Source organism: Melanerpes formicivorus, unplaced genomic scaffold (genome assembly GCF_026170545.1).
Source record: "Melanerpes formicivorus ecotype bairdi unplaced genomic scaffold, bMelFor1.0.p_v2 SCAF_72, whole genome shotgun sequence".
NCBI lineage: Eukaryota > Metazoa > Chordata > Aves > Piciformes > Picidae > Melanerpes > Melanerpes formicivorus.
The window spans coordinates 1704849-1718470 of NW_027142424.1; the positions used below are offsets into that span (position 1 = coordinate 1704849).

Here is a 13622-nt window from a genome sequence, read left to right on the forward strand (position 1 = left end):
GAATGAAATGATTAATATCTTCAGGTTATTTGCACAGGGTATGATTTGTTTTGTTTTTTTCCCCTTGCTTCAAGCATTAGGAATTAATTTTAAATGTTGCTCTTGCAATAAATTAAGCTAAGGAGGACCATGATGAGAAAATGTAAATTGCTCTGGCAGCCTGAGATACAGTAGCAAAACCGTTGGAAAGACATTAAATGGCTTCATTTGCGCAGGGAAATACGATGATTTTAAATCCTGCCTTTAAAGCCTGTCTCTCAGCTCAAAAGTTCCACAGCCTCTGCTTAGAAACAACTACCCAGCTAAATTGAGCAAAAACCTGCTTACCACAGCTGTTTGCAGATTCTATAGCATTAAACAACTTGTGGTGATGTGCAATATGCGGTGTGAAAACTCAGCAGAATTAGTTTTCAATCCTCCTTCTCCAAATAGAAGCTTCAGTGAAATGCTTGGCATATTGTTTTAGGACAGTATGATCAGGTTTGGGTGCTCTTCCAGGAGGGAAGAGATTTAATGTTTTTTATGCCCCAAAACCATCCACACATAGTGCCATTTACTTCTTTATGGTGCTACTTAGCTGGGAAAGCATTGGGGGAAGTTCAGGTCATACAGGTGAGAGATTGGCATGGTGATTTCTAGTGTACAGGGTTTGTGCTGTTGAAGTTCTGCTTGCTCCCTCAATACAATTACGCCTAAAATGAGGATGAATCTATGATGAGGGCACCTCACTAGAAGGGTGACATTAAGGTTCTGCAACAGGTGCAGAGAAGGACAACAAACCTGGTACAGGGTCTGGAGCACAAGTCTTAGGAGGAGCAGCTGATGGAACTGAAGTTGTTCAGCCTGGAGAAAAGGAGGGTGAGGGGAGACTTTCTGGCTCTCTACAACTCCCTGAAAGGAGGTTGGACCCAGGTGGGGGTTGGTCTCTTCTGCCAAGGAACAAGTGACAGGACAAGGGAAAATGGCCTGAAGTTGTACCAGAAAGGTTTAGGTTGCACATGAGGAACAATTTCTTCCCACAGAAGTGCTGTTGAGGCCTGGCCCAGCCTGCCTAGTGGTGGAGTCCCCATCCCTGGAGGGACTGAACAGCTGTGGTGCTGAGTGAGAGATATGGATTAGTGAAGACCCAGCAGTGCTGGGCTAGCAGTTGCACTTGATGGTCTTAAAGGCCTTTTCCAGCCTAAAGTATTCTCTGAAGACTTTAGGTCACTGCATAACAGCCCTGCGTCTGCTGTCTGACTGTGGCGTAGAAATCTGTGTTGAACTTAGGACTCAATTGTCACTCTAATTTCAGAATGCTGGAAGAGAAAGAAGAACCAGGCTTCCTCACGGGTTTGAAGATCCCTGCTCCCTGGGCTGCTGGGAAGACTGTAGAAACAGTTCATCCTGTCAGGGATAACTATAAATTTAAAGAAACTGTCCATATTCCAGGAGCCCGCTGTCTGTATCTTAGATTTGACAACAGATGTTCTTCACAGTATGATTATGATAAGGTAAGCAAGGGCCAGTTCAGAAGTTCTTGCTTTGTATATATTTCTGTCAGCAGCATTTCCCATTTTCATCTTTCTTGCCCCCCCTTGTCTTTCATGACACCTGATTTCCAGTGGTTAGATTAAAACAGGAGGCTTTTACTGTGAGGAGTTTACTGGGACACTCGCAGTCTGCCCACTTCAGGGCTGTAACAGAGATGCAGAGAGGTTATGTCTTGTGTGGCACAAGTGTGAATAACCTCAAAAGAATTCTGGGGTTTCATCTTAAGACTGAACTTAGCTTAATGACAGAAACTGTATGGAGACTTGTAGGCATGAAAAGACAGGAAGGTGAAGATAAATGGCTCACATTTAATTTCTGTTATTCTTGGAGAAGTAATCCCAAAAGAACATGTGCTTCCTTCTTCCTGTGTGTTGTTTCAGAGCATAATATCCAATGATCATTTCAGGGTCTAAAATCTGACAGTTTTTGAGGGTCTTTTTTTTAAAGAGTTAAACTCTGTTACCAGGAAGTTTCCAGAAGATGTCAGAAGTAGTAATGAGATAAGAAAGTAAGCTGCAGAATTGTGGGGTCTTGGAGGGGTTGGTTTGGGTTCCCCCCCCACCTCCAGAAATTCATACCAACTCATCCAATTTTCTTCAAAGTTCACTTCATGGTGGCTCAAACTGTCACAATTTCACTTCCTTCTCATTTCTTGCCTGTTGTTCAGGCCTCATTTCTCAATTTTAATCTGTCTGCCTACTCGGTAGATCAGCACAGTTTAAACTGGGCAGAACTGGAAAGGTTACTTCCCCCCCCCCCCACCTCCCCCCCAAACCAACCCCCAGAAAACCAGAACCAAGACAAATGAGTTGTTTGCATGTATTTACATCAAGAAGTATTTTCAATATCAAACCCACAAGTAACAGCACTTATTACCTCTGTGTCTTCAGAGAGCTGCTTGTGCTGCTTACTAATGGTTGCCATATATTCCTCGACAGAGAGCAAGAAGAATAATTAATTATTTATAAGTGTCTTTTAATATTAATGTCACCCATTTCTGGAGGATTTTAACCAGTAAACTTTGGGCTTTCTTGCTTCCATAGAAGTCACTGACAAAATAGGATGGGAGCAGGATCAATCTATGTCTTAGTAGAGAGGCAGGATTTATAGGTTGATAGAACGGGCTAGGTTGGAAGGGACCTTAAAGCTCATCTAGTCCCAACCCTCTGCCATGGGCAGGGACACCTTCCACTAGACCAGGCTGCTCAAGGCCCCATCCAACCTGATGTGTCCACAACCTTCCTGGGTAACCTCTTGCAGTGTCTCACCACCCTCACTGATGTTCTAGTATGTACTAGTTCCAGGATGTTCCTGTTAGATCAGCCTGAGGACTGCAAGTTAGGATTTCTCCCAGCTGCTGCTCCCATGTTCGTTGCTGACTTGCTGTGTGACCTTGAGGGCAAGTCACTCAATGTCCTCTCTGCCTCAGTTTCCCCATCTGTAAAATGGGGATAATAATACTTGCCTGCTCACCTCACAGGGCTGCTGTGAGGCTTTGTTAATGTTGATAAAGCGCTTTGAGAACAGAAAGCGTGGTGTGAGTGCTAAGTATTATTATTATTATTAGATTTTCTTGTTTTTCTCTTACAGTCTAACAGTGTATTTTATGTTTTGAAGTTGGTGATCTATGCTGGTCCTAACACAAACAGTAGGAAGGTTGCTGAGTATGGAGGCAATACACTGGGATATGGCAGCCGTAGTGTCTTAGGAACTGGTTGGCCGAAAGACTTAGTAAAGGTACAGTATTATAATCCACCAATATTCCCCATAGCAAAATCCCCTTTGGAAAGTCCATCTCAAGTCCATTTTAACCCTTAGAGCAATGAAGTCCAAGCTTTTAAGTGTATGGTTTCCCATGACAAGATCACTTATAAGTGGGCTGCTATGTCCTTGGGGATATAACTTTAAACTCTGTTCTGTGTGATGCTTCTCTTCGAGCTTATCTCGTTTTGTTATGTCTTACTGGAATTCATTATCAGTGTGTTTTCAATCCTGGAGTCTAATGGCACTGCTGTTCTCATACCCTCCTAGCAGAAATTCTTGCACAGGCTGAGGCTGTGCATATTTTCTTAAGGTCTGTGGGCACCGCTGCATTTTTTTATTAGCAGTAGCCCACAAATTTACCAAGCAGTTAAATGCAGCAACTTTCCAACCATTTGTGTTGGGTGTTGAAATTACATTGGATACTTTTGGGTAGTAAAGCTAAGACAGAAAAATCCCTCAGCCTTCTTGAGACTTCAGTGTTTCAAGAATTCTGCAGGCTGTATGCAATATGATTAACTTTTTTTTTCCTTCTTCTTACATCTTTGTGCTGCTACATTGTCCCACTCTCAAATGGGGCTTATGTGCATAACAAAAGAGAGTATCAGAGGCAAACCCAAGAATAAACTGGAAAGCAATGTCAGACAAGCACTCTGTTGTTCACCTTTAATGGAGCTTAATTCATTTTGCAGGCCCAGATTTTTTATATTGCTCTTGGTAGCTTTTTATCTTTTATATCTGAATCTTTTAGCAAACTCCTCTGTTAATGTGCTGACATATTCTGCTCCTTGAAGAGCTTGTCTGTCCTCTTTCAGGAAGAGAACTGTTGATTGTTGCATGGTTTCTTGCAAACAAATAATGGAAGTGTTTCGATGAAAATCAAGGCCAACTAACGCAGAGTGATAAAGCTGAGTTTTGATTCTACAGCTGTGGTGGTGGTGGCTTTTTGGGGTTGGCTGTAATTAGCCAGCAACGAAATTCAAATCAGATTGTCCACCAAATGATATCCCTGACTAAAAGGGAAGACTCTGAAATCAGAGTATCTAATTGGAGATAAAAAAATCACGGTTAGGTAACTGTCATTAAAAGCATTAATCCATAAAATAAGCCACTTTTATGAACAGCCTGTTTTGTTTGCTTCAGTTCTTAAATGTATCTTCTTTTTTTTTTTTTTCCCTCCCCCCCTCCTTCCCATCAAAATGTGAAGGTGGAAGGAGATACAGTCACCTTCTCCTTTGAAATGCGGAGTGGCCGTGAGCACAACACTCCAGACAAAGCTATGTGGGGCTTTGCTTGCACTGTTCGAGCACAGGTACTCAAACGGGACAGATTCCGTGGGACAGGTTCAGCTTCAGTTTCTCTTTGTCTGTGACACGCTGCAGATCAAACAGAAATGTCCTTCCAAGGTGGAATATAAACCAGGAGTACTTTACTTACTTTGGCAATAAGGCAAATCGTCCTTTCACAGTGTAAAGGACCTAAGCTGTAGCTGTTTGTCTTCTTTAGCTAGAGGCACCCTGTGGCATGGCCTGTTCCATGCATAGGGTTTTATGAAGAAGTTATTACCAAATAGGTCCTTGGAGATCAGAATTTCTTTGCAGGCATAGGTAGCAACCTGAACGTTAGAGATTCAATGAGGGGAATAATAAATTCCAGCCTACACAGGGAGGGGAGGGCCACTGGGATCAAACAAAACCAAACTCAGATCCCTCCACTAAAAGTTAGGGCTAGGCCTGTGAGAGGACAGATCTACAGGCCAAAGGGTGACTGAACCAGAAATAACTTTACCTTTTCTGTTTTGGTTCAGGAAAAGAATGTTTGAATCCTTTGTTTTTAGTCTTGAGTTGATCTTATACATTGCTTTTTGTTAAGCATTTCTGTCAAGTGTACCTCTGGGTAAGAAACGTAGGCCTGATAGATACAAAAATCAGAGACAGATATCTTAAGATTTATATCTAAAATCTCCTATCTTGAAATGTATCAGGGGAGGGCTTCATGGCTGATTGATCAGTGCAACTTATCACTATTCCTACTACAGGAGTCTTCAGAGGATGTATCAGGAGGCTTGCCTTTCTTAGTTGACCTGGCACTTGGCCTTTCTGTGTTAGCTTGTTCTATGCTGCGAATATTATACAATGGACCTGAAATTACCAAAGATGAAGAAACCTGTCAGGAACTCTTGAGATCTAAACTCTTACAAAGGTAATTAAAAATTGATCATGTGGTGGTTTCTTGGGGGCGTTTTTTGTTTGGTTTCTGTTTTTCAGAGGGTGACTTTTGTAGTTTATGGAATCCTATCATGGTAGGGATCAGAAGGGACCGACCTCTGGAAATCATCCAGCCCAACCCCACTGCTAAAGCAGGGGCACTCACAGCACTTTGCCCAGGATCACAATCTCCAGGAGGGTTTGGAATCTCTCCAGAGAAGGAAACTGTACAGTCTCTTTGGGCAGCCTGCTCCAGCATCCTCACAGCAAACACGTTCCTTCTGTTCAGGTGGAACCTGCTGGCTTAAAGTTTGTGCCCCTTGCCCCCTTGTCCTGTCCCTGAGCGCCACTGGCAGGTATCTGGTCCCATCCTTTTGCCCACCATGAGCTCTTTGACTCTTTCTGAGCATTGATCAGATCTCCTGTCAGGCTGCTCTTCTCCGGGCTCAACAGCCCCAGGGCTCTCAGCCTTTCCACCTCAGAGATGTTCCAAGCCCCTCAGCATCTTTGCAGCCTTTGCTGGACTCCAGTAGTTCCCAGTCTCTCCTGAACTGGGAACCCCAGAACTGGATTCAGTACTCCAAAAGTCTCCTCAGTAGAGCAGAGTAGAGGTGGAGGACAACCTCCCTCCACCTGCTGGCCACACTCTGCAGTTGTGCTTGAGTCCTATGTTTTAAGGTAATGTTTTGATAATTTCCCCTGCAGACTCTGGTCAGCAATTCTTTCTTTCCTAAAGCTAAGGGAATATTCTTTGGAATTCTGGGGGCTTTCTTCAGAGCAAGCAGAGGAGGATTTGGCTGTGGTTGGTGCAGACCACACTTAATCCTCAGTCTGTCTTTGTAATGTGTTGTTGACAAATGTGCCTTTCTGAATAAAGGGAGAAGAGTTAGGGGGGGGGGAAGGAGGAAATAAACCCTGTTCATCTGTTTTTGTTTACTTTTCCAGGTGCCAGTGGCAGGTGGAAGCTAATGGTGTAATATCTCCAGCCCTTACACCAAGTCCTTCTCCACTGCCTCTTACTATCGATGAAGATAGAGAATTCACATATCCCTCTGATGTTCTAGTGCCTCCTGTTGGACACTACTTTGATCTGCCTAGGATCAGGTTGCCTCCAGGAATCATGATAAAACTCAGGGAAATTTCTGGGCGTGCTCGGCCTCAGTTTAGACCTAGCATAAAGTAAGTAGTCCTTGCTTCGCTCTGGTTTTCTAATGTGACTTTCATGGCTTGAAATAATTGTTCACTTTTGAGCCCCTCGCTCCAAGAAGGACTTCCAGTTGCTGGAGTGTGTCCAAATGAGGGCAACAAAGCTGATGAAGGGTCTAGAGCACGAGTCTTGTATGGAGTGGCTGGGGGAATGGGGGTTGCTTAGTGCTGTTCTGGAGAGCAGGAGGCTTGGGGGAGACCACCTTGCTCTCTCCAACTCCCTGAGAAGAGATTGGAGTGAGGTGAGGATCGCTCTCTTCTGCCAATTAACAAACGACAGGATGAGAGCAAACAGCCTCAAGTTGTATCAGAGGAGATTCAGTCTGGATATTAGGAAAAATTTTCTTGCCTGAAAGAGTGGTCAAGGCCCGGACTAGGCTGCCCAGGGAAGTGGTGGAGTCTCTGTCCCTGGTGGTGTTCAGAGCAAGTGTAGATGTTTCACTTCAGAACATGGTCTGGTGGTCACCTTGGCAGTGTTAGGTTAATGGCTGGACTTGCTCTTGGGTGTCTTTTCCACCCATAATGGTTCTGTGTAATATATGGTGCCAAAGTGAATGAGCTAAACAAGCAGCAGTGAGGATGTGTCCTCTCACGTGTTATGGTCTGCATTTCATGTTGTGTAAACCCTTGTTTGTGAGCACAGCCTCTGACAATTCCTCTTTACAGTTCACCAAAGTTTGTCCCTTATTCTCACTTAATCAGTTGGGCTTTACCTGTATCCCTAGGGAAGTGATCCAGCCAGAAGTCATGGAGGAGATGGTAGTTTCCTGTGTCATTAAACATTTGAATTTGGTTGATGCTCTCCAGTCCCTGATAAATTTCCAGTATCAGGAAGAACATGCTGAAGAATATGATTTGCTTTGTAAAATTATGGGAGAGACCTTTAAGAAGCTAAATGCCATGGAGAGACAACTGCAGGTAAAAAGAGAATTACATTAAAAAGGAAGAGAAGGCTTTTTGGGGGGGGAGGGGGAATAAAGGTGCATTGACAACACTTTGGAAACACAGAAATACAAAATGTACTCAAGTTTCTTCTTTTAAGGTCTTTTCTAATCCTTCAGATGAACAATTGCAGTGTTATTTTTATCTCTTGATTAGAGTGTGGCTGAGCTGGAGCAGAAGTGGCAGAGTGAGGTAGATGATGCCATGCATGGGAAGCTGGAGAACAATGTCCCCTTCTTTTATGATTATCACTTCAATGAGGTAAGCATCATGGCTGCTGTGCCTGCTCCTGCTTCCTGCTGCTCTCTCAAGACATGTTCATCCTTTTCCTTTGTTTTGTTTAGAGCAAGATGAAGGAACTTGAACTTCTGTGTTCCATGAAGGAAGTTTCTTTTGATGGAAGTGATCTTGAGAACGTGGTCCTGGCATTAAGGTTAGTGCTGTTTCCAGATGAGCAGCATTAAGCAGCCGTGGAATTTCAGTGAGTGTCAAAAGGAATTGTGCAGGGTTGAAGTTGCCTGTATAAATACTTACTGAAATAGGTGTTTGAATCTTCTTGTACCCTCAGACACCTCATAACACCAAATGAAAGGTGGCACTAAATAGTTGGAAAACATGTTATGTCTAATCCCATTAAAGAGTGGTAAAAGGAAAGCAAATCAGGGACATGGTCAGCCACTGGAATAGGTTGCCAAGGGAGGTGGTGGTGGAGTCACCACCACCCAGGAGGTGTTCAGGAAATGTCTGGACATGGTGCCTGGGGACATGGTTTGGTGGGCATGGTCTCAGGTTGAAGGTTGAACTCAATGATCTTAGAGGGCTTTTCCAACCAAAGCAATTCTGTGATTCAATCAGGGATGCAAATGCTTTAAACTCAGTTTTAACTCAATTTTCCTGTCTGTCTAGCAGGATCTAATTAAATAAAACATTTTTTTTTGCTAAATGTATTCCTATTAGTCCTACAGCTTCTAATACTTCCTAACAAATCATTTGCTTATTTCTTCTCTTTTTTCTGCTGTCTGCTTTGTTGCTATAGATCTGCTTGTCTCCTTTAAAATAACCTTTCCCACACTTAACACTTCATTGCAGGAGGCATTAAAATATAAAGGAATTCACTTCTTTCATTTTTCTTTCATAATCTTAGGGAGAAGTTTTTCCAGGAGGTGAATTCACTGATTCAGAAGACCTATCACCCCCTGGCAAAAACAAAAACGTTGGTGAAGAGCTTGATGAACAGGGCAGAGCTTTTGTTACATGTCACTATTGCAGCACAGTCTGGGATCACAAGGAGTATATCTGGGACCCCTGCAGAGACTCCAGGTATATCTTTTATTACCAACATTGTGCCTTACCTTTCCTTTTTACTGAAGATAACATTCCTTTCTTTTCTTTTCTCTTCTTTCCCCCCTTTTCCCATTAAATAAATTCACTTGCAGTAAATGAAATTGAGTCTTTGTTTTCTGATTGCCATAATGATGGTAAATTAAGGTCTGAATAATAACATGTGGGATTTGAACTTTAATTTCATGAGTTACTGGGGGAGGGAAAAAAATGCTTAACCTAATCAAAACAAACCTAACTTGAAACAATCCTTGAAGCCAGGCAAGACCTCGGAAGCGAGTTGCAAGGTCTTGCTTAGGCTGCGTGTTCCCTATGCTGTTACAGCTTTCACTGGAATGTCCACAGTGCTTGTAAAATCACTCTGGAAACAAGCTCCTACACCAGGAGTGACTTTGTTTGATATTGTCTGATCCTGCAGCCTGTAAATCAGCGTCTGAGACAAAAGTGATCTCCCATGCAGTCCGCCAGCCTGTCTTCCTTCGCAGCATGTCAGCACCGTCTGACCTGGAAATGATCGGCAACGAAGACATCGAGTTTGCTCGGGCAAGCCAAAGGTACACAAAGGGGCTAGGCCACTAAGCTGCTTTACAGGGTCTGTGCTGTTGAAACAGTCACAAACTTTGCAAGCATAGCACTGCTTGGGGTTTGTTTCTTTGGTCAGTTTCTTGCTGCCAGGTGTAATTCTTCTGTGTCCTCGTAGGCGCCGTCACGTCACCAGCCACAGAAGTAGCTCTTTCACTCTTCTCCAGTCACTGGCCATTGAGGACAGCAGAGATAAACCCACATACAGTGTCCTGTTGGGGCAGCTGTTTGCCTTCATTGGGACTAATCCTGACCAAGCAGTATGTCATTTCAATCTGCTAAATCGCTGGATTCTCAAATCCAGCCTTTCACCGAGAAAGGAGGTGTCTTGCTTGTGTCTTGTTAACAAAACCAACCAAAATCTTGTAGGTGTCCAGCAGCAGCTTCCTGCTGGCTGCTCAGACCAGGTGGCGGCGAGGGAATACGAGGAAGCAAGCCCTGGTGCACATGAGAGAGCTGCTGACAGCAGCTGTCCGGGTTGGTGGTGTGACACATCTCGTAGGCCCAGTGACCATGGTACTTCAGGGAGGACCAAGGTTGGTTGACTTCTCTGAAAAGAAGCAAATGTTTTGGTCTCTGTAGAAGATAGGAAATTGCTTTGTGCAAAGAAAAACCTGTACAAGAGACTGTGAGGGCTCAAGTCTGCAGAGCAAAGCTTGCAACCACCATTTTGGTAGAAAGGCAGGAGCTTCTAAGAAATGCTGTTATTTAGCAGTAGATGAACTTTTATTCTGGGATGATGTGTCCACAGGCACATTTATAGGGTATCTTACTGTCCTGGCTTAATTCTAAATTCATGTTAATTGGATAGGAGTGTTAATTGGATAGATTTTGCTGATACTGGAGCAGGCTGCCCAGGACCACAATGTCCAGGATTGTTTGGAATCCCTCCAGAGAGGGAGACTCCACAACTTCTCTGGACAGCCTGCACTGAGGCTCTGGTACCCTCACAACAAAGATGATTCTCCTGTTCAGGTGGAACCTCCTGAATTCCAGTTTGTGCCTGTTGCCCCTTGTCCTGTCAGTGGGCAACACTGAAAAGGGTCTGGCCCCATCCTCTTGATCATCACCCTTTAGCTGCTGCTGAGCATTGAGAAGATGCCTTCTCAGGCTGCTCTTCTCAGGGCTCAACAGCCCCATGTCTCTCATGCTTTCCTCCTCACTGACATGCTCCAGTTCCCTCAATATCTTTGCAGCCTCCTCTGGATGCTCTCCAGTAGTTCCTTGTCTCTCTTGAGCTGGGGAGCCCAGAACCAGACACAGTACCCTGGATGTGCCCTCACTGGGGAAATCTTCATTCAGTAATTCTGAAGATGTGCTGCCTATTTTTTTTCCTTTAAAGCTACATTTGGAACTCTTTTCACTTTATTTAACATAGAAATCCTACCATTTCATCTCTCTATCAACAGAATTGAAGAGCTCACGTGTGGTGGGATGGTGGAGCAAGTCCAGGAAGCTTTTGGAGAGACTATGACATCCGTGGTCTCCTTGTGTGCTCGCTACCCCATTGCTTGTGCAAATAGCATTGGCCTCTTATGCACTATACCATACACAAGGTATGAAAGTATTTCCTCCAAGAAGGGAAGGAGGGCACCCACAGCTGTCCTTACTAGGTTTTGCCTTCAGGAGAAGCGTTAAATACTGTAAACATTCTCCTTTTCTTCATGATGAGGAGTGTCAGAGAACATCCTGTTAAGTTTTCTAAGAATTCAGAGCTGCTTCTGGGGAGGACAAGGGAGAGGCAGAACCATCTCTCTGCAAAGTGAAACCTTTGACTGCTGAGTAACAGCAAGTTTTAGGTTTTCCTTGTGTCTGTTGTTAGTGACTGCAAAGTTACTTAACTAAAATCTGAATTTCTCTCCTTATTCAGGAGTGAAGAGAAGTGTTTGGTCCGGAGTGGCCTGGTACAGCTCATGGACCGACTTTGCAGTTTAAGCAGCCAGACAGAATCCAGTTCCAATGAAAAGCAGACTAAGAAACAGAAGGTGGCCACCATGGCTTGGGCTGCCTTCCAGGTGCTAGCCAATCGATGTGTGGAATGGGAGAAGGAGGAAGGTAGGAACACGGGCAGCCAGCACCAGAACAAGAGGACGCAGTCTCAAGCTGTGCCAGGGGAGGTTTAGGCTGGATGTTGGGAAGAAATTCTTCCCAGAAGGAGAGATTGGCCATTGGAATGTGCAGCCCAGGGAGGTGGTGGAGTCACCATCACTGGAGGTGTTTAAGAAGAGCCTGGATGAGGCACTTGGTGCCATGGTTTAGTTGATTAGATGGTGCTGGGTGATAGGTTGGACTGGACGATCTCAAAGGTCTTTTCCAACCTGTTCTGTTCTATCACTGTTGGAGATTGTTCCATGAGCTTTAGGATTGCCCAAGTGCCTGAGCAGTGTTGTGAATGTATTAAAAATAGGCTCTTCACCCATCATAACTTCAGAGCCATATGAGTGAGTTCATTGAAACACAAAAGTGGATACAAAAAATACTTTCTCCTTTTTATCTTTTTCCCCTTTTTTTCTAGTTCTTGCCTTTTTTTTTTTCCCCTCCTCATGGAAGTGTTCATGCTGTGGATAATTTCAGATCTCCTAGCTGATTCTGTCTAGACCAAACCAGAGAACCTAGAGGTCCTGCGTGGTCACTTACACATTTCTCTTGTGGAAGGGTTCACCCATGACATAGAAAAGCTTAGACAGGTGGCAGTTTGCTAATGGGTCACAGATGTTGTATTGGGTGTTTATTTTTAATTAAAGATATTACATGTAAAAGTTTTGCTCTAGCAAAATAAAGACTAAAATAAAAAGATAAAAATGAAGGCAGTTTGAAATGAGACCGAGGTAGATTTAGGTTGGACATTAGGAGGAAGTTCTTTACAGTGGGAGTGGTGAAATACTGGAACAGGTTACCTGGAGATGTGGTTGAGGCCCCATCCCTGGAGACATTCAGGGCCAAACTTGGTGGGAGCAACCTGATCTAATTTGAGATGTCTCTTCTCCCTGCATGGAGGTTGGACAAGATGACCTTTGAGGGTCCCTCCCAACTCACTGCATTCTGTGGCTCTGTGATATTTGTAGTTCCCAGCTTTATGGGTGAGGAATCTGTAGATGTGTTTGCTCAGTTTAGTTGCTGACAGATGTGTATTCTTGCCTGACTTCTCAAGGTGGTTCCACAGAGGCTGTTCACTCTGGTCTGGCTCGTCAGGTCTCCAGCCTCCTTACCAACCACCTTGCCCGAGCCACTGAGTGCTGTGGAAATCAAGCTGCGGGAAATGATGCGCTTCAGGATGTCCTCAGTCTTCTCAATGACCTGTCAAGGTACTTGGTCTTTGTCTCTGAAGGTTTTGGGGGTTTTTCTGTGTATGAAAGCAGGTGGGGAATCTTTTGGGGAATTTATTGCAATAAGTGAAGGTGAAATAACTTCCAAAGCCATTGTAAAACTTGCCTGTAAACTAACACTCAATCTTGGCGTGTGATCAGCGCTCTCAAGTTATGCAGGAATGGTTGCAGGTAAGGTTTTGTCAGGCACTGGATTTTTTTAATGGCATCTTGTAATAAATGTTTAACCTCAGGAGTTTCATCCAACAATTTGTTTTTGAACAGCAGTTACCTGGTGTGTTTTTCCTTTCAGGAGCCACATAGGTAAAGCCATCCTGAGCCAGCCTGCCTGTGTGTCCAAGCTCCTGTCACTGCTCTTGGATCAGCGTCCTTCTCCAAAGCTGGTCCTTATCATCCTCCAGTTGTGTCGTGCTGCTCTGCCTCTCATGAGTGTGGAGGACTGTGGGAATGTGGAATTGCCTCCCTGGAGTTACTCAGTACCTTCTCTGAACAGTGAGCAGGATGATCCCAGTGACCCAGCCTCCAAGATCGCCTCTCTGCTGTTGGCAAAGCTGGCAGATTACGTCGTACCAGGTACCAGCATCTCTTTGGTGTCATGCTAGTCTGAGAGATTATCAAGCAAGTCATGTTTCTGCAAGGAGATTTTTGGTTGACAGAAAGCTCAGGAAGGAGAAGGTATATGATCTGTCAGTGCTGAGAGAAGATATTTCTGTGAGTTTCCTCT

General features: G+C 44.2%; 1 protein-coding gene across 4 annotated transcripts in view; it reads left to right on the top strand.

The window, feature by feature from the left end:
• HECTD4 (HECT domain E3 ubiquitin protein ligase 4) overlaps window positions 1-13622 on the top strand; it is a 95316-nt gene that overhangs the window by 40700 nt on the left and 40994 nt on the right. For 2 of the 4 annotated variants that reach the window (XM_068163366.1, XM_068163367.1), the window contains exons 21-36: window positions 1295-1493; window positions 3124-3270; window positions 4502-4606; window positions 5333-5496; window positions 6447-6680; window positions 7433-7625; window positions 7806-7910; window positions 7994-8082; window positions 8794-8969; window positions 9409-9544; window positions 9691-9832; window positions 9942-10108; window positions 10982-11128; window positions 11443-11627; window positions 12724-12877; window positions 13191-13471. In XM_068163366.1, the coding sequence (XP_068019467.1) occupies window positions 1295-1493; window positions 3124-3270; window positions 4502-4606; window positions 5333-5496; window positions 6447-6680; window positions 7433-7625; window positions 7806-7910; window positions 7994-8082; window positions 8794-8969; window positions 9409-9544; window positions 9691-9832; window positions 9942-10108; window positions 10982-11128; window positions 11443-11627; window positions 12724-12877; window positions 13191-13471 (2624 nt within the window). The remainder of the gene's footprint in view (window positions 1-1294; window positions 1494-3123; window positions 3271-4501; window positions 4607-5332; window positions 5497-6446; window positions 6681-7432; window positions 7626-7805; window positions 7911-7993; window positions 8083-8793; window positions 8970-9408; window positions 9545-9690; window positions 9833-9941; window positions 10109-10981; window positions 11129-11442; window positions 11628-12723; window positions 12878-13190; window positions 13472-13622) is intronic. The other 2 variants (XM_068163368.1, XM_068163369.1) reach the window with 1 other exon arrangement.